The sequence below is a fragment of the Penicillium samsonianum genome, assembly GCF_028829775.1.
Source record: "Penicillium samsonianum strain IBT 33392 chromosome Unknown utg000005l_segment0_segment0, whole genome shotgun sequence".
In the NCBI taxonomy this organism is placed as follows: Eukaryota; Fungi; Ascomycota; class Eurotiomycetes; order Eurotiales; family Aspergillaceae; genus Penicillium; species Penicillium samsonianum.
The window spans coordinates 220,564-242,059 of record NW_026643263.1 but is presented as its reverse complement, the minus strand read 5'-3'; the positions used below and the strand labels follow the sequence as shown (position 1 = coordinate 242,059).

Below are 21,496 nucleotides of genomic sequence, written 5' to 3'. Positions count from 1 at the left end.
TTGAACTTTCGAGTCAAATTTCAATTGCAGTATTTCGTGACATTCTTGTCTTTACCGTTAAACATGGCTTGAATTCTCAAATAAAGAATACCAGAGCGGTTAAACATGGCGTAAACACAACTGTTGATTAATTCAGTATCTATACACAGCATTCGCGATAGAAATCCTCAATGAACCCAGGAAGTCAAAAGTGTCAATAATGGACCGTTTAAATTAATCAATCTTAATGTGGCCTAGGTTCCTAAATATGTAGAACAAACGTCTTCGATCATCTTATTCCCACACACGACGGAGATACGTGTAGCTCTGAGCTGTGGTTTACAAAGCGGAAAGAGTCGCAAAACATTCAATCACTTGAAATTCGGTAGTACAAAGAAAGAACATCTTGTTTTAGTAGCGTCAAAAGAGTCTGCCACATGAACCGGCAATTCAATAATAGTATACAGTACAATTTAATTGAATTTCGCGATTATGCTAGTAACAACGTTGCTTAACGGTATTATCGAAATTCCATAGGCTGTTTTACCAGATAGGAAAGGGTTAGTGCTAGCCGATCAAACAAACGAGCCGAGGTTCGCTTACCGCCGTTACATATTCTTTACTAATATTACGTAGGTAACTGCTAAGCGACGCATTTTGTCATCTAAGCGACGCATTTTATCAAAGTCCGCTTTGCTCTAGCTTGGGGTAAAACAATCTACCTGCAGGTGATCGGTTCACTTACCGTCGTTACATATTCTTTACTAATATTACGTAGGTAACTGCTAAGCGACGCATTTTATCATCTAAGCGACGCATTTCCTCAAAGTCCGCTTTGCTCTAGCTTGGGGTAAAACAATCTACCTGCAGCAGTTAGAGTCAAACATAGTGGTCTTAGGGGTACATGCTCGTCTTTATCGCACAGCTGAGTTTACAGTCATTATGATAATACTACTCTACTAGAAAGGTAGGTAGTTAGATGGTGAAATTTTTAGCTTGGAATTACATGTTGCAATTATTGCATTATCGTCCATTTTCTTCAGAATCTTGCAATGATTCAAGTGCTTATGCTAAAAAATGTACATTAATCATATAGGCAGTTACCTTCCTTTAGTAAAAGCCTTCAACTTTGAACTTCTAACTTCTATGGGTTGGTTCCTTTACTAGTTGTTTCATGATATATGTTCTATCATCCCCTACGGAGTTTAGTTAAAGTCATCTAGTGAGATATAAACTAAGGGAAACGGGTAGTACAATTAAAAGCAGCTAAGTAGGTTGCATTTGTTTAGAGACGTAGATGGATCATTGTCTGAGCTATCTACCATATGAAAACGAAGATATTCTTCTTCTCATGCTACAGCAGCCTTAATCATGAAGTCATGATTAATTTTTTTTTTTTAGTAGTAAACAGGTTACTGATGCTCTTACTGTGTGTAATCATGAGTCTGTGAGATCGCTTAGAAGGAGGTTGCAGCCTAGCAAATTAATATGAAACCTTAGATCCTGGTTCTTTCTCCTGATCATCAGGGTCCAGATAAATGAGTTCGTTACGTAAAAGACTTAATATATTAGTTATGCACATTAAGAAGGAACCAAGACACTTATAGTGGATACTTCCAGAATAGTATGTTACAACCAATAAATAAACTTTATATGATAGTTCATATTGAGTGTTAATCATGTACTGAGTCGTGACTTACTTAGGTTGGATCATAAGAATTATTCTTTTCATCTTCAGTATGAGAAATGCATAAACAGGACCCATGGTAAACACCTATAAGGAATGGGGACTCCGTCGGCATTTATTTGAGATATGATCTAAATATGGAAAAATGGATGCTAGCACTTCTATTGGACCCTTGGATTCAATTTATTAAATGAACAAGCACTTGTGCCAAGCTTAGGCCTGAAACCGTCGCTAATGCACCAGGCCTATTGGGGTTTCAAGGTTTGAGCTGAAACTATAGCCAGTATGCCATCCCCGCTGTATGTCTTGAATGTATCAAGGCATGGTCTTATTTACAATATTAGAATCTGGAATACAAGCCTGAACAACTTTGGGCATCTATAAAGTCCTTCTCTTTTCCCATCAAAGTCGTCTTTTCTCTTCCTCATCCTGTGCAACACGTTCTCTCATTCTCTCATCCTTCTTCTTACTCCTTTCCTTTACTTCATTGACTGAAGTTGTTCTTCCTTTGCCCTGTTCACTCTTTACGTACAATGTCTCTTTCTAAAGTTGCATGCCTCATCTTAGGCACAGCTGGTCTGGCCGCAGCTCATGGACACATCGATCGTATCAACATTGATGGCAAGTCCTATGGTGGATACCTGGTCGATCAATACCCCGGTCAACCAAACGTCCCTGAACTCATTGCGTGGTCAACTGCGGCTACTCAGGACGCCTATATTCAAACCTTCGATTACAGCCACCCGAATATTATCTGCCACCAGGATGCTAAGCCTGGTGCTCTCGCTGGGGAGGTTGCTGCTGGTGGCAAGGTGACGCTGCACTGGAGCAGATGGTTTGAAGATCACCGTGGTCCGGTAAGTGATCAGAGGATCGGGCAACAACCGAGACAGAAGTGGTTAAATCTAATCAGAACGCTAACATAACGTAGGTCATTAGCTATCTTGCGAACTGCAATGGAAGCTGCGCTTCTGTGAACAAGACGAAGCTTGAGTTTTTCAAAATTGAAGAGGCTGGTCTTCTCGACAGCAGCAAGTCCCCCGGATGGTGGGCCAGCGGTGAGCTTATGGCTGCCAACAATACCTGGACGGTCAACATCCCCTCCGATATCGCAGCAGGAAACTATGTCCTTCGACATGAGATCATCGCATTGCATAACGCAATGAGCGACAATGGTGCACAAGCTTACATGCAATGCATCAACTTGAAGGTGACAGCGGGTGGCACTGCTACTCCCAAAGGCATTCCAGCCACCCAGTTTTACAAGCCGACCGATCCCGGCATCCTGGTCAATATCTTCAACAACCTTCGCACTTATGTGATTCCAGGCCCTGCCCTCTACCATGGCAGGCGTGCAACACCTACGCATACCTCCGTCATCCCCACTAGAACGTCTTCCCTCGCGGTGTCTTCCACCCCAGCCTGGACGACCCTCGCTGCAGCGCCTCAGGCTTGTGGGTCTGTTCCCGACCAGAGCTCTCCTTAAAACTCATCTGCACCCATGGCGACTGACGCTGCTTTGCCATCCTATCAGGGCCAAACTTTGGGTGAGATATAGAACGGTCAAGTTTATGGGGGCTCCCAAACCTGGAAGAAAAGATCCTCTGGTTGGATTGTCAGTCGCAGGAAGCATGCTCGAGATCTCTCTGTCTAAGGAAATTGTGCGCGAGATGCTTTTCGGGAAATAATGTGTTGAAAATATAGAAAATCCTTGGTGGAAATCATCTTTTATTTCCTGAAATTGGACAAAATATGAATGAAATTTGAGTTCCATCAAGAAGTTGTGAAAGAGCGGGATCAGAGGATGGAGAACCTCAAGAAAAGGGTTATAAAAGCCATCTAAAAGTAGTACACAAAATAAATAGTATTGTGGGACAATATGCTCCTTTGGGTATGGACTAAAAGCGGCTTGAGTGCTCAATACTGTAGATATCTCAGCTCAATCTCTACTGTAAGTAATCAGTGAGCAGCCAATCACAATCACTAAGCACTCACTGAGCACTAACTGAGCGCTCATTGGACCTCACCACTTCATCACGTGATTGAAACGAGCTAAGAAGCTATGTACGTTGACTCAACGACTCTGGTGAGTCATCCTTCTCTTTAAGCCTCAAAAACGGTTTTCAAACGGTCAGTGTCTCAGCATGGATAGATCTGATGAAGTTTTATTATTGTTGAATTGAAAGGATACATGTGCCTATTGTTACGGACATGCCAGGCACCAATCAGGCATACGCCTTCTGTCGGCGCAGTTACGCCGGTATACCGGAGGATTTATTAATCCTACATGTTTTCGTAATTTATGTTATGTAATCGAGGCTCCATATAAATTGTGTAGAGAGCCGATGCAGAAAGACAGAGTTGAATACCATTGATTGGACCCCTACGTATGGTATAAAGCCAGTTCGAACCTTTGAATTTTCAAACAGTTCACTCATAACTCTAGTCAAATAAATATTGAATCCAATCTTTGACATCCGCGTGGCGCAATAATTCGATTCTCGGCCGGTCTCGTTTGATTCTTCACGGCCCCTTGCTTCTCGTGAAACGTACTGTTGTTTCTTTCAGCCTCTCTAATCGGATCATGGGAATTCTACTCAAACTTAATGAAATCAAGCAGACTGAAGTTTGTTTTCGGAAAATTATTTCGGCCTCTACGTTGTGGGTCCAATATATATATATATATATATACATGGAGTAAACAAGACCCAAAGGCTGCTGAACTACATGATGAAGATGATGGATTCGAAAGGAGACCACACCAGAAAACTAATTACTTAGAACCATTGTAATGAATTAATCTGCTCCACAAAATAGAGAAGAACACGCTGTTGAAATAGTACACGGAGGAACTAAATAACATGTAATAAAAGAAGGAGTATGTCTTGCAAAGTAAATGGAACTATGAGTATAGTGCCAGAAATGGAATTGTAAACTGTCTACGGAGTAATCTCTTCATACATAGAAAGAAGCCCATATTTATAGGCTTCTCTTTCTCTCCCCCTGGAATCCTTCAATTGATCAATTTGTAATAGAAACAGGGCGGTGGAATCAAAAAGAAAGAGCCGAATGCTAGATTCTCCCGGATTCCATTGACTGAATGCAGCCTGAATTAAAATGACTTCCTGTGCTACAACAAACGCGGTTGTATACAGGAATTGGTGGTGTAGACGGCAAACTGCATCGACGGCGCTAATCTCGATTCAGTAGGACTTCGAAGTCCTTGGCATACGAGAAAGGCATGGTGATTCGTAATGCATAAAGAATGTCGAATTAGGGTTAGCGTTGAAAGCTCCATGTTAATTACCGAGAATTAACCTGGATTCTCAACACACGCGAGGATCAGCCTTAGGTGAGAAGCTTTTAGGTGAGAAGCCCGAAGGTATAAAGCTCTTCACAGCTTCGGGAATGAGACGGCTAGAACCGCTAGATTGTACGCATTGGGCACGAGATCGATAAAAGTGTGATTTGAAACTATGATACCTGGAGGCCGTTAAATACGTACATGTGCCCAAGAGGCTGAGTCAATCGTCTGATGTATAATTCGTTATGAGGGGAAATTCCAATTTGCCCGTTTCTATCCCTAATTTATATCCAATCTAAGCTCATTCACTCATTATGCCGCGGTCGGCACAACCATCCCTCCTTCCTCCCCCTCCCCCTCCGGCTGCTTCACACTCTTCCACTCCACCCCAAGCGCGCCAAAGATACTGATAGCGCCGACGATGACACCCACCATCAATGCACTGACAATCGCGTCATTATACGCAACCAGAACCCTTGGCAAATCCTCCGCCGACACCAAATCGCGTAATCCTGTGGCTCCCGCAGACACGATCCCCTGAGGGCTCAACCCTGGAATATCGAGTGCGAGCAAGTTGCTGACCAGCTTTGTTGTAAACTGGTTCTGCGCGACAGACACAAAGATGGATCCACCCAGAATTTGCAAGAACACCACGACCGCAGTGCCAGTGGCGACGTCATTGAAAGGCAACACGGCTTGTGCAGCAACAGTACCCTGTTGAAATCCCAAACCCACTCCAAAGCCGTACAGGAATTGATATCCGACCCACTTGGAGGTAGGGGTATTTACGTCAAAGAGGAGACAGAGACCAGCACCGATAGACATTACCACGGAGGAGGAGATGAAGAAGGGGCTGAAGTAGCCCAGATGAGTTACGAGAGCGCCGGAGATGGCGATTCCGACGATCTCGGAGAGAATGAGGGGGAGAAGGTTGACACCTGCGGTGACTGCTGAGGTGTTTTTGATCGCTTCGAACTATAGGTTGGGAGGTAAGTCAAATGCTCATTGAAGGGGAATGGGACGGCGAACTTACCCAAAGCGGCACAAAGTACACAAAAATGAAGAAAGAAGCGCCAAGGCAGAACTCAAAAAGCGATGCACAAGCAATCGTGCGCTGACCAGCAATGGAAATCGGCACTGTCGCGTTCTCCTTCAAGTGCCATTGGAGGTAGCAGAAAGTGATCAGGGTCAAGCCGAAGACGACGAACAGGGCGATGACGCGACCATCCGACCAGGCGTAGGTGGAGCCGCCCCATGCCAGTGATAGGAGGAGACAAACGATGGATGGGACGAAGAGAAGCGTGCCGAAAGGATCCAAGCTCCAGAAAATCTGTTTCCAAGGCTTCTGCGAGCCTTGTCGGGGCTTCATTCGAAGGAAGAGCAGCAGACCTACGACTGCAACGGCACCCAGAGGCAAGTTGATATAAAAGCACCAGCGCCAGGTTACTTTGTCGGTGAAGGCACCGCCGAGCTGTGGACTGTATTAGCGGAGAGCTATGAGGTGGAGAGGCAAGGAAGAGTTACCAAAGGACCAATAACGGAGGCAAGGCCATAGACACCTCCAATCAGACTGAAGTATAGGGGTCGTTTCTCCAATGCGGTCACATGGGCGATGGAAACCAGTGCGCCAGTGAAGATACCAGCACTACCCAGTCCGGCTACGGCGCGGCCGACAATCAGCGCGGTCGAGGTTGGTGCCACACCGCATACCAATGAACCGACTTCGAAGACGAAGATCGCACCGAACAGAACCTCGCGGATGTTGAAGTGTGTGTATAGCTTGCCTGCGAGGAGTTGGAAAGCTATAGGTCGCGTCAAGCTGTCAGCTGCTATACTTTAAACGTCGTGAGAGGGGAGGGGAGGAAAGCGCACCGCATCCTGGGAGCAGGTAAGCCGAAGCATACCAGCCCACATCGTTGAGATTGTGAAACTCCGTGGTGATCTTGGGGATTGCGACTGAGATAATGGTATTATCTAATGCCATGCAGAAGACCGCCATCATGAGACTGCCAATGATTCCCACCAACTGCCACCCCATTGGCAGGACATTGGCCTTAGACTCGTCTTCTTCGTCGGAAAACATGGTTGCGGAGTCCCTTGAAGGAAGCACCTCCGCAGATGTCCTCTCATCGACGCCCATGCTGGTCAAGGTGGAAAATAAATTTGAGACGGATCAAACACAATCACACAGCTGTCAACAAAGGCTGCCCACAACTAGAGATTTATGGTCGTTCACTTTCCAACCTTGTAAGTTCATATATAATCTATCGCGATCCATAGATGTGGATTTCGTCACTCCATCGACCAATCAGAGCGCATATTCGGAGAGCGAGATCTAGGTCTGCGGCGTCAAAGTTCCCCCGGCGGGCCGTGATGACAGGGATGTTGTGCTGACCATCGCAAACACATCCCTGTTCAGACGGCAGCTTACAGAAGCTAAATATAATGGTTCGAAAATGCCTCCTGAGCGAGGCAGCAGGGCAGCATTGTGGTGTGCCATTTTGGTTCTACGTTGGTGAAAAAGATATTGAATGTTAACTATGAGCAGTGAGGCTCATCGAGCTTGTTAAACTTTATCGAGGACATCCTATTAAATGGCGCCACTAAACCTTGGAAACTACGGAGCACAATCGTAGAAAATTTCATTAAACACCTGTGCAATCTTGGAATGACTCGGGGATAACAGAACCGTGCACCCTAAACCCCGTCTGGGAATCGGCATGGCGATCTAGGACAGGAGAGAGGGGGATATAACATCAATCGCTGAGATTTGTCTATAGTCTATAGTATACTCATTGGTAGTATCTATTTTTGTGTCACTCGGCGAATAAATGCCAGGAGAGTTTCCCGCCCTTCACGCTTCAATAAAGCCTCCGTATGCAGCGCACCCGCGACACTCTTCCGCTCGGCCTCCAACCCATTCTGTCGACATAACCGCTCCAACTCATCCGCCGCCGTGGACGGAATCATCTCATCCTGGTCCGCGATGAGCAACAGGATCGCGGGGGGTTCTCTCCGTTCTTCTGGAGCATCGTCCCGCCAGCGAGCAATCCGGGTAATTGCCACGGCGGTACTCCAATTGTTCCAAAGAAAAGGCCACAGGTATCGATAGGGCAGCCATCGTTGGGGGTACAGATTCTTCAGGATATCTTTAGTGCTGGTCGATGGGGTTTCTAATACAATCCCCGAGACTGGGTGATCTGGACCGTCTCCCTCGCTAGAGGTTAAACGGTTGAGATAGGTGGCTGTAGTATGGCTCACGACCGCGGAGCCTAGGCTGTGACCCCAGAGAACAACTTTGAGATCGGTATCGGGGGCCGAGTAGGTTTCTGTAACCCAGTCTAGGAGAGCTTGGCCGTCCCGCTCAAGCCCAATTTGCGATGCGCGACCGGAGGATTTCCAGTAGCCACGGTAGGATAGAGCCACCAACGTGTAATCGGTGGGTGGGGAAGAAGAAGAGGAGAATGTTGAGGAAGTCAACGCTCGCAGCACTGTGGAGAGAATCGGCAGCCGCGGGGGCATGGAACCCCCATTGCCTTGAAAATAACAGATCACCACATGTCGCTTACGCTGCTCTAGAGAAGGAGAAGGCAAAAGAGAAGGCGAAGAAACCCTCTGGGGAATGGTGCCGATGCAAATGGCCAACTTCGTGCCATCCAGACTTCGGAAGTAGGACTCCTGCCACTGCACAGGGCGACACTCGATTTCATAATCGTCCATATTCTCTGAGCGAGAGAATGGAGGCATCCAGGACATGTACATGAGCCGGTCTTGCATCACAATGATCCAAAAGCATTTCCAGGCCCACAGAGTCAGGAGCATTCCGACGAACATAGCTGGCGGCACAAAAAGCTGAGGAATCATGACGCCGCCGATGGTGACACGCTTGACTGCTGTGGCAGAGAAGTAGCGAGAGAAGACCGCTCGATCAACTGGAGCTATTTGCTGGGGCATGAATGGCTGGCTACCGATGCGCGTATGAAGAGTGATTCGTGTTGATACTGGGGGAGTCGCCAGCGACCCAATGTTGTCCGGCGAGCCAGCATGATCACCCAGTATCACCCAAGAAGATTAATTGTAGAAAGCAACAAAAGACTGAGAGGAGGGCCGAGGCTAGAGTTTAGCGGTCGCATGGCGTGTTCGCAGAGCGAGTCAGCGGAATCCCAGACAGCCATGGAGGAAAAGCAGTTGGGGGCTCCTGTCAGCTCCAATCGGTCTCCGGCCACTTAGCTTAGCTTAGCATAGCTACGGCCAATTTCCAACCTTAGGGCATACTGGCAATGTCCGGGAAAGTATTGTATATACTTATGGTGACGCCTGTCCTTGCTTGTTTGAATTATTTGAGCAATCAACCACTCCTTCATTCATTCATCTAGACTCTTTGTGCGTTAAACGACGCTGTGGGGACGCTTTTAGGACAACCAACCCAACTCCAGCCAACCAAATCCCCAAGTCCATTTATAGATATCGCCATGATGAAGCCTGAGACTCACATTTTCCTTTTTGGCGACCAAACCTATGATTTCGTGCCGGATCTTCGTCGGCTGCTCAGCTGCAGGAGCAAGCCTATCCTGGCCGCCTTCCTCGAGCAGGCCCACTTTGTGATCCGCGCCCAGAGCAACCTTTGGTGCTCATCGGCTGAGCGACAAGCCTCGCGGAGTTCCAGTCTCTCGCATCTGCTGCAGAAGTACTGTGAAGGCAGCTTGAGCCCCGCCTTCCAAGTGTCTCTGCATGCTCTAACTCAATTGGGCTCGTTCATCTGGTAAGTGTCTTTTGAACAATTCCGTAAAATTGCAGAGCAACATAGCTGATAGTGTGGCATTCAGTCATTATGAAGAGCCTGGCGCGGTATATCCCTCTCCTGGGTCAACCTACTTGATTGGCCTTTGCACGGGCTCGCTCGCGGCGGCGGCTATTGCCTCGTCCAGCTCTTTGTCGGAATTGCTTCCGGCTGCGGTTCACACTGTTCAGATCGCCTTGCGCCTCGGTCTGCTTGCAGTGGATGTGAGGGATCGCATTGGGCGCCCAGAGGCTGGCGAACCGAATCAGTGGTCGATGCTGTTCTTCGGGCTGGATGAAGAGACCGCTCTTCCGGCTCTACAGGAGTTCATTCGTACAAAGGTCAGCTATTACTTTCCCTGCCCCCAGTTTTTGTGATACCTTTTGCGCTGACCATACAAAAGTGTGTGTCGGAGTTATCGCGCCCCTTTGTGAGCGCCCACGCGGGCAAAGCCCTGACTATCAGCGGGAGCCCCACCGTGCTGGAAGATCTACGCTCTGCCCCGGTGTTTTCTCAGTACCGGTCGAAGCCCATACCCATCTTCCTCCCGGCTCACGGTCGCCACTTGTTCTCCAAGAATGATGTAGCAACAATTCTCGAAACCACTGTGCCAACCCAGTGGTCCGGCTTCAATGCCAAACTTCCAGTCATTTCTGGCGCTACCGGCATGCCGGTCTGGGCGGGCGGATTCGTCGCGCTCCTGGAACGCGCCCTGGGTGATTGCCTGCTGGAACCTATCCGATGGGACAAGGTCGTGGGCAATTTCCGCTCCATTGTGGGTGGCAGTGGAGCGGAAGCTATCACCATCACGCCTATCGCTACCAATCTAGAGCAGAATCTGTCTGCCAGCCTGAAGGAGCTGGCCAACATTCAGGTCCAGCCACTGGATGGACTACAGGAGACCAGTTTCCAATCGACTCCCCGGGCCAAGTCGAAGCTGGCTATTGTGGGTATGTCTGGCCGATTCCCCGAGTCCCCCACACCGGAGGCATTCTGGGACATGCTCTACGAGGGACTGGATGTCTGTAAAGAGGTTCCCCAGAAACGGTGGGACTGGCGAACTCACGTCACCCCCGATGGTAAGGGCCACAATATGGGTGGCACGAAATGGGGATGCTGGCTGGACTTCGCGGACCAGTTCGACCCCAGATTCTTCAGTATCTCGCCCAAGGAAGCACCGCAGATGGATCCCGCGCAACGCATGGCGCTCATGACAACGTACGAGGCGCTTCAGGGAGCCGGCTTTGTGTCCAATACCACGCCTTCCAGTCAGCAGGACCGGGTCGGAGTTTTCCACGGCGTGACCAGTAATGATTATCTGGAGTGCAACAGTGGACAGTACATCGACACTTATTTCATCACCGGCGGCAACCGTGCCTTCATCCCGGGCCGTATCAACTTTTGCTTTGAGTTCACTGGGCCAAGTTACACGAATGATACTGCATGCTCGTCCAGCCTGGCAGCTATCCATCTGGCTTGTAACTCGATCTGGCGTGGTGACTGTGACACAGCCATTGCAGGAGGTACAAACATGTGTATCAACCCGGATGGACACACTGGGCTGGATAAGGGCTTCTTCCTGTCAAGAACCGGTAACTGCAAGCCGTTTGATGATGCCGCGGATGGCTACTGCCGAGGTGAAGCTGTAGCGACAATAGTCATCAAGCGACTGGAAGACGCGATCGCAGAGAACGATCCCATCCTGGGCGTCATCCTGGATGTGAAGACCAACCATTCCTCTATGGCTGACTCGATGACCCGGCCACATGTCGAAGCCCAAGTGGACAACATGAACTCGGTGCTAGCCACGGTGAACGTCGATCCCTCCGAAGTCAGCTATGTTGAGATGCACGGAACCGGAACTCAGGTTGGCGACGCTGTGGAGATGGCATCCGTTTTGGGCGTGTTTGCTAAAGACGAAGCAACGCGGACGCCGGAAAACCCGCTTCATGTGGGTACTGTGAAAGCCAATATTGGACACGGCGAAGGTGTTTCCGGCATCTCCAGTCTCTGCAAGGTGCTCTTGATGATGAAGCACAATACAATTCCACCCCACTGTGGTATCAAACCTGGCAGCCGCATCAACCGCAATTATCCGGATTTACCTGCACGTAATGTCCACATCGCCTTAGGACCCACGCCGTGGGAACGAGGGCCCAGTACTCGCAAGGCTCTCATCAACAACTTCAGCGCAGCAGGTGGCAACACAGCCCTTCTTCTAGAAGATGCCCCCGTCCGTTGTCCCCCAGAGGGTCAGGATCCACGTACCAGCCATATCGTGACTGTCTCTGGGCATGTGGCGGCCGCCCTCAAGAACAACTTGGAGAATTTGGTAGCATACCTCCGGAAGGAAGAACAGAACCCTAGCTTCTCGCTCGCACAACTCTCCTGGACAACTACCGCACGTCGCCAACAGCATGTCTTCCGTGTCAGTGCGACCGGAACTAGTCTTACCGAGATTGCAGACAAATTGCAGATCGCCCTGGATCGCGGAGATGGTAGTACGCGTGCGAAGTCTAAGCCCAAGGTACTCTTTGCCTTCACTGGGCAGGGAGCGCAGTATATGGCGATGGGCCAGCAGCTGTTGGAGACTTATCCAGGCTTCCGATCCGATGTCGAACACTTTGACTTCATGGCACAGGGACTCGGATTTCCATCTTTCATCCAAATCCTTCTTCAGAAGGATGGAAGCATTGACCAGTACCCCCCTGTCACCGTTCAGTTAGCCATCACCGCCATCCAGATGGCCTTGGCCAATCTTCTGATCGCCTTTGGCATCCGCCCGCATTCCGTGACCGGACATAGTCTCGGTTTCTACGCGGCGCTCCAAGTGGCCGGTGTGCTCACTATTGCTGACACTTTGTTCCTGGTCGGTCGGAGAGCCCAGTTATTACAGGAGTTCTGCCAGCAGGGTACCCATGCTATGCTGGCCTTGAAAGCTCCCCGGCATACCATCACTCAGCTATTGGCGAACCAGCAATGTGAGATTGCTTGTGTCAACGGCCCAGAAGATTTGGTGATCAGTGGATCGAACGCCCAGATCCAGGCTGCGAAGGCTATTTTGGCCCAGAACCGGATCCCCTCTACCTTGCTGAAGGTTCCTTTCGCCTTCCACTCAGCGCAGGTTGACCCGATCTTGGCTCCCTTTACCGCCGCTGCAGCAGGGGCCCGATTCCATGCGCCCACCCTACCCGTACTTTGTCCGCTGACCGGCTCCGTTATCCAGACTGATGGCATCTTTGATGTTCAATACCTGGCTCGGCATTGCCGCGAGACCGTAGACATGGCAGGAGCTCTCTTGGCAGCTCAGTCCGCCAAGATCATTGATTCCAAGACCTTCACCGTGGAGGTTGGCCCGCACCCCGTGGTATGCGGCATGGTGCGAGCCACACTTGGAGAGGAGATGCGTACTCTCCCAATCCTCCAGCGCGGTGCATCTGTTTGGCCTAATTTGACTGCTGCTGTCCAGGCTTTGTACGATTCCGGCGCTGATCTGGACTGGGGAGTCTATCACGCGCCCTTCTCCGCCGCGCACAATGTGCTTGAGCTCCCTGCATACGGATGGGATCTGAAGAGCTACTGGATTGATTACGAGAACGACTGGTGTATCTACAAGCCCCATGGCCGGCCCATCACCGCCACTGAATCCAAGGAACCAGCACCAAAAGCGCTTAATAAAGCCTACACACCCACTCCTCCGAAAGCGGCGCGACCCCTCGTGCCTCACCCTCAAACCAGTACCGTTCATCGCATGGTTGAGGACAACACGACTGGAGGCCAGATCCGCTTGGTCTTCGAGGGAGATATCAGTCGAGCTGATATCAAGGATCTGGCTGCAGGTCACATTGTCAATGGTATCCCCTTCACCGTTCCTTCATGGTTTGCAGACATGGCCCTCGTTGTTGGGAAGTACGCCCATCAACGCTTTGCTCCCGATCGTTCTATCATCATCGATGTGGCCGATGTTGTGGCTGATAAGGTGCTGGTGCCGCATGCCCGCGGAGCCCAGCCAGTTCGGGTCTCTCTGACTGCGCCGTTTACCGACAATGTGCCCAACACTCTGCGCGAAGGCAAAATTGAGTTCTACAGTGTTGATGTAAGTTTGCTCTGCTGACTACCAATTCTTTTTCGTTTTGCTCTTCGGCCAATTACATGTGACTAACCATCCCCAACAGGCGAAGGGAAACACCACCTCCCGACACGGCTACGGTGTCTTGCGTTTTTCGGACACTTCTCTCTTGAAGACCGTTCAATCAAGCATCCCAGACTACCAGTCTCGGATCCAGCGGCTACGCAACGGCGTATCTGAGGACGACCTCATGCGCTACAACAAGAAGAGTGGGTACCGCCTGATGTCGCGCGTCGCAGACTTTGGACCGGACTATAAACTACTCGACGACCTCATTGTGAATGAGAACACCCTGGAAGCTACGGGTATCCTCAACTTTGCCACTGTCGCTCCTGGGGGATCCTTTGCGGCGCATCCAGGCTGTGTCGATGCCATCACTCAAGTGGGTGGATTTGCTATCAATGCACGAGAGTGCATGGATCTGGATGTGGAGGTCTTCATCAGCCATGGATGGCAGGGCCTGCAGCTGTATGAAGAGCTCAAGACGGATAGAAAGTATGAAGTCTACGTGCAGATGTACGCTGATGGGCATGAGTTCTATCGTGGCGATACCGTTGTCATGGATCAGGGCAAGCTGGTGGCTTTCTTCAAGGGTGTTACTGTGAGTTTGATCGGATTTTGACGGGCTAGTGAAGCGCTGAACTGATTTCTTTTCTCTAGGTCCAACGCATGCTACGCAAGTATCAGAAGGTTGTCACACAATCGCTTCACCAGAAGAGCGGCTCAACTAAGAAGGTCGACAATGGCGCGCCCAAGCCGGCGGCTGCACCGTTGAAGGCGCCCGTGCAAAAGTGCCCGGTTGCAGCTCCAACTCCTGCGGCCGTTCAACCACCACAACAAGCGAAACCCGCTGTGAAGCCCGTTGTATCTCAGCAGGTTGAATTATCGGCCCCAAAAGCGCCCGCTGTACGCTCTTCTGGACCAAAGGCCAGCAAGGCGGCCCCGCCGATTATCGCACAGGTCATGGCGATTGTATCCGAAGAGAGCGGAATTTCTGAGGACGAATTGACCGATGATAGTAACTTCGCCGACATCGGTATCGACTCGCTGTGCTCGATGGTGATTGGCAGTCGGCTGCGCGAGGATCTACACTTGGATCTAGCCGCCGATTTCTCCATCTTCGTCAACTGTCCTACGGTGAAGCAATTGAAGGACTTCCTCATTGAGCTTGATGGGGGCTCTGAGTCTTCAGGGGCACCGGACGAGGAGATGAGCGAGGTGTCTGTTCAGGTCCAACATGTCGAGCTTCAACCTGTGGAAGAACCGGTTTTGATCTCAACCCCAAGCTCCACCGACAGCACCCGTCTGGCATCCTTTTCTTCCTCATTCGCCCCCTCGGTGCGGGACTCCAACGCAACAGCCCAATTCGACCATGAAAGCACTCAAGTACCATCCTACAACCCGTCGTTCTCATCTGGGCCAGACCTGAAGGCTCCTATGGCAGTAGCAGTGGATGAAACAGTCAGGTACGATATAGATTTCCATTCCGCCGCGCTTGCTGACCATGCTCATCGAAGCCCAGATCCGAACCTAGGCCCAAAAAAGCGGCAATGGCGAGCACGCTGGTCCAGAATGCGATCGCAATTGTCTCTGACGAGAGTGGCCTAAGCCTTGAGGACTTGACCGATGACAGCAACTTTGCTGACATTGGTGTGGACTCGCTGTGCTCGATGGTCATTCAGAGTCGACTGAGGGAAGAGCTCGCCGTGGATTTGGATGCAGACTTCTCAATCTTCATCAACTGTCCTACAGTTGCAGATCTGAAGACCTTCCTAGCCAACACAGAGAATGTTGATGCCGACAACAGCACCAGCGCCTTCGACTCCCCAGATACATCCCCTCTGGCAACTCCTGACGAAAGTGCCAGCGACGTTGATTCTGACATCGACCATGCCTTCCAATACCAGAACCTGTCCTCCGAATGCCGCGCTGCAACCTCAGTCATTCTCCAAGGTATCCCTAAGCTGGCGCCCAAAACCCTTTTCCTCCTACCTGATGGCTCTGGCTCTGCAACCTCCTACGTCCAGATCCCCCGCCTTTCCGCGGATGTTGCCCTAGTCGGCCTGAACTGCCCCTATGTTCGCAGCCCAGAAGACCTGAACTGCACGCCTGCTGCCATGGTCTCCAGCTTTTGCGACGAAATCACACGCCGCCAACCCATTGGCCCATATCACCTGGGCGGCTGGTCCGCCGGCGGTGCATTTGCATTCGCCTGCGCCAGCCACCTCATCCAATCCGGCGCCGAGGTCCACAGTCTAATCATCATTGATTCACCAGTCCCGCGCAAGCTAGGAACTCTTCCTTCGGGCTTCTATGAGTACTGCGGTCGACGAGGCCTTTTCGGCAGCGAGATCCCACCCGCGTCGCTGATTCCGCACTTCTTGAGAACGATGGAGACAATGCTGCCGTATAAGGCTGTGCCTCTTCACGCGGGAAGAATGCCGAATGTGGGGTTGATCTGGGCATCTGAGACGGTGATGGATGCAAACGATGCGCCTGATTTGGGACTCAAGATGGGGCGTGATCATTTCATGCTGAAGCGGAGAGAAGAGTTTGGGCCTGATGGATGGGATAAGCTATTGCCGGGTGCAGATTTCTTGCTTGAGAGGGTGAAAGCCGATCATTTTACCATGATGGTGAGTTGAACTTCCTCTTTTTTTTGATATGAGGTCCATTACTAACTTCCGTTAACAGCAAAAGAAGCACGGTGGCCAGATTCGGGCTCTGATTGATCAGGTCCTCGCTCAGAGCTAGATCAGGAAATGGGAGAAAAATTTAGCCCCTTCTCGCCCACTACAATACCAAACTGCAGGCGGCACTCACTCCTTTGCGAATTTCCTATTTTGTTTGCACATTAATCCCAGTTTCATCGGTGAAAATATTATTAACCTCTTGATAACATATTGCATATAACTGTATATTACGTCTATTTGGGTGTCAAAATGGTTGTTGGTAACGCAGAAGTGGGTTTCCCTAGAACGGAACAACAACACATCTTTATATATCTACAATCGAGTATTTAAACTGCAGAGTTGTAAGAAAATTTCGTCATTCGTAACACTATTCGGAACTTGCCACCTTCATGCACAGAGAGGCCGAGATGTTGTAGGTTCCCCACGATCAATTTGAACAGATCTTCGGTGTCATAAAATGGAACAAGGGGATTCCATCGTTGTCCGCCACTCTGCTGATATATTGTGGCCTGCATCCTGTTGAGAATCCAGGTTAATTCTCAGTAATTAACATGGAGCTTTCAACGCTAACCCTAATTCGGCATTCTTTATGCATTACGAATCACTATGCAACCCCCATGCCAAGAGCTTGAGGTCCAATCGAGGTTAGTCGATGCAGCTTGCCGTCTACAACACCAATTCCTGTATACAACCGCCAGCTTGTTATATCACAGGAAGTGATTTCAATTCAGGCTGCTTTCAGTGCTACCACCGCCCTTTCAGCTTCTTTCTTTCTGTTTCTATTACAAATTGATGGATTCCAGGGGAGGAAGAAGAAGCCTATAAATATGGGCTTCTTTCTATGTATGAAGAGATTAGACAGTTTTACAATTCCATTTCTGGCACTATATTCATAGTTCCATTTATCTTTGCAAGAGATACTCCATCCATTTTACATGCTGTATAGTCCCTCAGTGTACTATTTCAACACATCCGACTTCGGGTGGGATTTGCTTCACGCCCAAGCACCTTAGTACAACAGAAATTAATTGAAAAAGGGGGATTAAACCGCGTCGTTATACTGCCCTGGGTACATAGGGAAAACAAGGCCTGAACTCACCCATGGGGCCCCTGAGGCAACTTGATAGTATCGGTGGGTCTAGGGGCGCTATTTTCGGGACATTGGATCACACTTACGTTCGAATCATCTATTTAGTGTGATGCAACAATCCCATTCAGGATTACAACTTATATTTAGAAGACACACGCTCTATAAAATGACCAAAGGCTCTCCTCACATGCGAGACCGCAAGATTAGACTTGGCGGTCGGAAACAGCAGAATGCAACTACCTTCTGCTTGGCCAATCGTGCCTTCCCTTTTTGTATCTTAGCACTACCTGATTGAACCCCATCATTATGAATTCTTGAGTCGTCTTGCACCCGCTCGTAGTCTGATCCTTACACGTTGCAAATTGCCGTGCTGTTCGGGCTCTCTCGTGTTCGCTCGTTGCATTGTAACGCAGAAACAGCCAAAGAGGAAGAAGACCTGGCCGGGCTGAACTCCGATGAGTTCAATTAAAGCCAAATGCGGGAGTTCTCTAGGAGGCTCTTCACTCACGCTATATTTCCAATTTGAAATCCAACCTAATCCATGGATATCCTCCCTGGAGGGCTGCCCAGGTGAGGCAAGATCTTACTAATCGTGACGACGTCAACCTGCAGTCACCCATATTTAATCCGGCGAGGATACAATGTACGTATTTCGCGATTAATTCAACCTGTCACCCAGAATGCCTGCTTCTGTCTTCCTTCTTGGTCCCGGTTTTATCGGCGGAGAGCTCATAGACCTCCTTCTCATATCAAACTATAAAAGTAACAACACTTGTCCGTCGCGAATCAGCCGTTGCAGATTACGCCAATTTAGGCGTCAAAACAGTGGTTGGTAACCTGGATGATGCATCATTGATCAAGGATCAGGTTGCAGTTAGTGACATGGTCTTCCACACCGCCACTGCAGACCACTTGCCATCTGTCCAAGCAATCATCGATGGCATCAGACAACGAGCGGCGCAAGGGCTAAGCACAATCTACATCCACAACAGCGGAGCAACTTTGCTCTCTGATACCGCGCAAGGCGAGTACAAGAGCGATACCATATTTGACGATGAACAGCCCGGAGAGATTGACGCTCTCCCCGATTCCGCATCTCATCGCCAAATCGACTTGGCCATCATCCGGGCAGGCCGAGAACTAGCCTCCCACGCCAAAATAGCCATCATGATTCCGCCTCTTATCTACGGTCTGACTGCTAGAGAGAAGCGCCTGTCGATCCAATTGCCGACACTCATCCGGTTCTCTATCAAACATGGCTATGCGGGTCAGATCGGGAAGGGTCTCGCAGTTTGGAATCAGATTCATGTCAGAGACCTTGCCAGGGGATATATGGTTCTCGTTCACTGGATGGAGCGTGCGCCTGTCACTGAGATTGCGCTGAATCCGTACTTCTTTTGTGAAAACGGCCAAGAGTTGACTTGGGGTGAATGTGCTGCCGAGATTGGCCGTGTACTGAAGAATACAGGCCGCATTGCTCAATCGACGCCGAAACCCATTCCGAAGGAACAGTGGGGTGATCTGTTCGGGGATTATTCTGGGATGGTGCTCGGATCAAATGCACGGAATAGGGCGAATCGACTTCGGAAATTGGGGTGGGCGCCCTTGGAGAAGGGGACCCTTGCCTCCTTGGCTGAAGATGAGATTCCGATCATTGCGATGGAAGCCGGGGAGTTTACAGGTTATGCGAGCGTCGTTGCGTCGTAACTTGAACCACTCAACCGCTAGGCCTTTTCCTCTGAGATAATATCTGCATTGATGTCCTTTTTGGTCAGCTCATCGCGCCGATAAAGATTTTGCCATTGCCTCAGCGCAAATACTAGAGTAATGAGGGTCAAGCACATACTTTGTCCTCTTTTGAGTACTTTGAACTACCGCAAGACTTCCAAACAGTAAGCTATAACTGCCCCGTGATACGGATTGGAAGAGAGGAGAGCGCAAGCTCTGGCGCAGAACACCTCTTCGTCTCGCCAACCGACTTCGCGCATTACAACCTGGAATTTAAATGCTTAAATTCATGTAGACATGGGCCTTATCAAATTGGGAACATCAGAACTTCGCACAAGAACGTCGAGAGATGAGAGTCGCACTTGCCGATTCCGGGCCGGTACAGGGCAGCTTCCCAATCGGGCCGCACCTACCCTTCCCCGACAGTCAACATCGCGACTTTTGTTCTTCCTTCATCTTCACACAAAAAGAATTCATTTCCCCAGTTCTATCAAATCTATGTGCCATGGCGATCCTGCATTATCTTGAATTCATCATTGGCCGGCTCCTGTACCCAATCCGTGGGCATGACTCGGGCCAGATCATTCATTGCCCGGCCTTCAAAGATCTTCCGGAACCCAACATGACCCTCGAGGCACCCAAGGCTGGCCCCTCGGGCTCCAAGCTACCTCTCCACTGTACCTGCAAGGCCCTTGATGGCAAGGGTTGTCTTCCTGCGCTGCACTGGACCGCTCCAGACTGTCGCGAGGAGGTTAGGGAGTATGTACTCCTCTGTGAAGACCTCGATCCACCGATCCCATTCCTAGTATTCCACCACGGTCTCCTCTGGGCAATTCCAGCCTCGACTACCAAGGCTGAAGCAGCTAATATCCACCCGGATGAACACTCCAAGATTTCCCGCCTGACTGTTGCCGGTTGGCGTTTTGTGCCCAACTTACGCGGATTGCCGTATGTCGGCGCTGGCGCACCCCTCGGTCACGGAAAGCATCGCTACGTCTTCACCATTATCGCCCTCAATGAGTCACTGAAGTTCAAGGCTCCTGAGAAGGCGACCAAGAAGGATATCAAGCGCGCTATGGCGGGCAAGGTCATCGGATGGGCTCAGTGGACTGGCACCTTTGAAAAGCCTTGGCCCAACTAGATCGTCATCAACACAATTTCCTTTACATCAACATAAGCAGCGTGGGACGAACATGGGGGTCGAGTTTGAAAAATGGGCCCAAGGTACTTTGGCAGCGTGTCTGTATTTCATTCCCTTACATACACCGGGATCCGTCATGTAAGTATCGTTATGGAACTAAAATCCTAATAACAATATAGCTTTCGCCATCGTTATTCAAATCTGTTATGGATTTTCTAACTAATTTGTGTAATCATCACTAATAGCTCATGAACCCCAGCCTAGTTCAAATACTGTTGGTAATATCTCATGTCAGAGCGCAGTTACAAATTTTTTCCTCATCTGGCCCTGAAAAGCCTTTTCGACCAATGAACGACTGCATACATGGCTTCATGTTAATCATGAGGCTTGCCATGAAATGTTAATAATGGTGGGAGGGATTGCCCAACGTGGATTCAGGAGCCTTCTCCCACTCTCCAACGGGACTGCAAATTCTATCATTCTACGGCGGATGAGATCCTAGAACTGCCCCAGCCCTTTATCTACGCGCTCTGTTCGATGTGCCGAGTTCGTTTCTAGTCCCTTGGCGGCATTTGCCTCGTTCCGGTAAAAAGAGCCGATATGTTCTGTTACTCGATATATTCTTCGAGATTTTCATCGAAGCAATACTCGAGTATAGATATATGATCGGGGACGGCTGCTAGGGATTAGGGGTGCTCGGACGGCGGCAAATATTCGCAGGTTGGCATTGATAGTTAGTGATCTGCTACAGATCATATCGCGGATCATCATAGGCTGGGACTATCTAAGTCAAAGTGCCATAATATCTTTTTCCTCTTGTCAAAGACGTTGATAGGGTGGCCAGAGACGCAGCTACGAGATATCTGGGTCGGTTCGGGCCGGCAGGCGAGCCGACAATCATTACCCGCAAGACAGATTTTGCCTATGTTCTCTTTAAGTACGATTAATATCAGTTGTGGTATTGT

At 49.7% G+C, this 21,496-nt stretch overlaps 6 protein-coding genes across 6 annotated transcripts; 4 read left to right on the top strand and 2 right to left on the bottom strand.

Annotated features, from left to right (window-relative positions):
* Positions 1-2,199: 2,199 nt before the first annotated feature.
* On the top strand, positions 2,200-3,152 carry N7471_008984 (AA9 family lytic polysaccharide monooxygenase; the record flags this gene model as incomplete). The annotated part of the gene is made up of 2 exons (XM_057281703.1): positions 2,200-2,523; positions 2,598-3,152. 2 exons carry the CDS (start codon positions 2,200-2,202, stop codon positions 3,150-3,152), a joined length of 879 nt encoding a protein of 292 aa, XP_057132586.1.
* Positions 3,153-5,282: 2,130 nt separating this feature from the next.
* On the bottom strand, positions 5,283-7,110 carry N7471_008983 (MDR family MFS transporter; the record flags this gene model as incomplete). Its single annotated transcript, XM_057281702.1, has 4 exons — positions 5,283-5,945; positions 6,004-6,441; positions 6,495-6,772; positions 6,843-7,110. The coding sequence occupies 4 exons, from the start codon at positions 7,108-7,110 to the stop codon at positions 5,283-5,285; spliced, it is 1,647 nt and encodes a 548-aa protein (XP_057132585.1).
* Positions 7,111-7,775: 665 nt separating this feature from the next.
* N7471_008982 (uncharacterized protein) lies at positions 7,776-8,924 on the bottom strand (the record flags this gene model as incomplete). Its single annotated transcript, XM_057281701.1, has 1 exon — positions 7,776-8,924. The coding sequence occupies one exon, from the start codon at positions 8,922-8,924 to the stop codon at positions 7,776-7,778; it is 1,149 nt and encodes a 382-aa protein (XP_057132584.1).
* Positions 8,925-9,445: 521 nt separating this feature from the next.
* N7471_008981 (uncharacterized protein) lies at positions 9,446-16,633 on the top strand (the record flags this gene model as incomplete). Its single annotated transcript, XM_057281700.1, has 7 exons — positions 9,446-9,732; positions 9,797-10,091; positions 10,154-13,846; positions 13,926-14,480; positions 14,540-15,345; positions 15,402-16,515; positions 16,574-16,633. 7 exons carry the CDS (start codon positions 9,446-9,448, stop codon positions 16,631-16,633), a joined length of 6,810 nt encoding a protein of 2,269 aa, XP_057132583.1.
* Positions 16,634-18,342: 1,709 nt separating this feature from the next.
* Positions 18,343-19,369, top strand: N7471_008980 (Phosphatidylethanolamine-binding protein PEBP; the record flags this gene model as incomplete). The annotated part of the gene is made up of 2 exons (XM_057281699.1): positions 18,343-18,373; positions 18,426-19,369. The coding sequence occupies 2 exons, from the start codon at positions 18,343-18,345 to the stop codon at positions 19,367-19,369; spliced, it is 975 nt and encodes a 324-aa protein (XP_057132582.1).
* Positions 19,370-19,895: 526 nt separating this feature from the next.
* N7471_008979 (YbhB/YbcL family Raf kinase inhibitor-like protein) lies at positions 19,896-20,531 on the top strand (the record flags this gene model as incomplete). Its single annotated transcript, XM_057281698.1, has 1 exon — positions 19,896-20,531. One exon carries the CDS (start codon positions 19,896-19,898, stop codon positions 20,529-20,531), a length of 636 nt encoding a protein of 211 aa, XP_057132581.1.
* Positions 20,532-21,496: the final 965 nt, after the last annotated feature.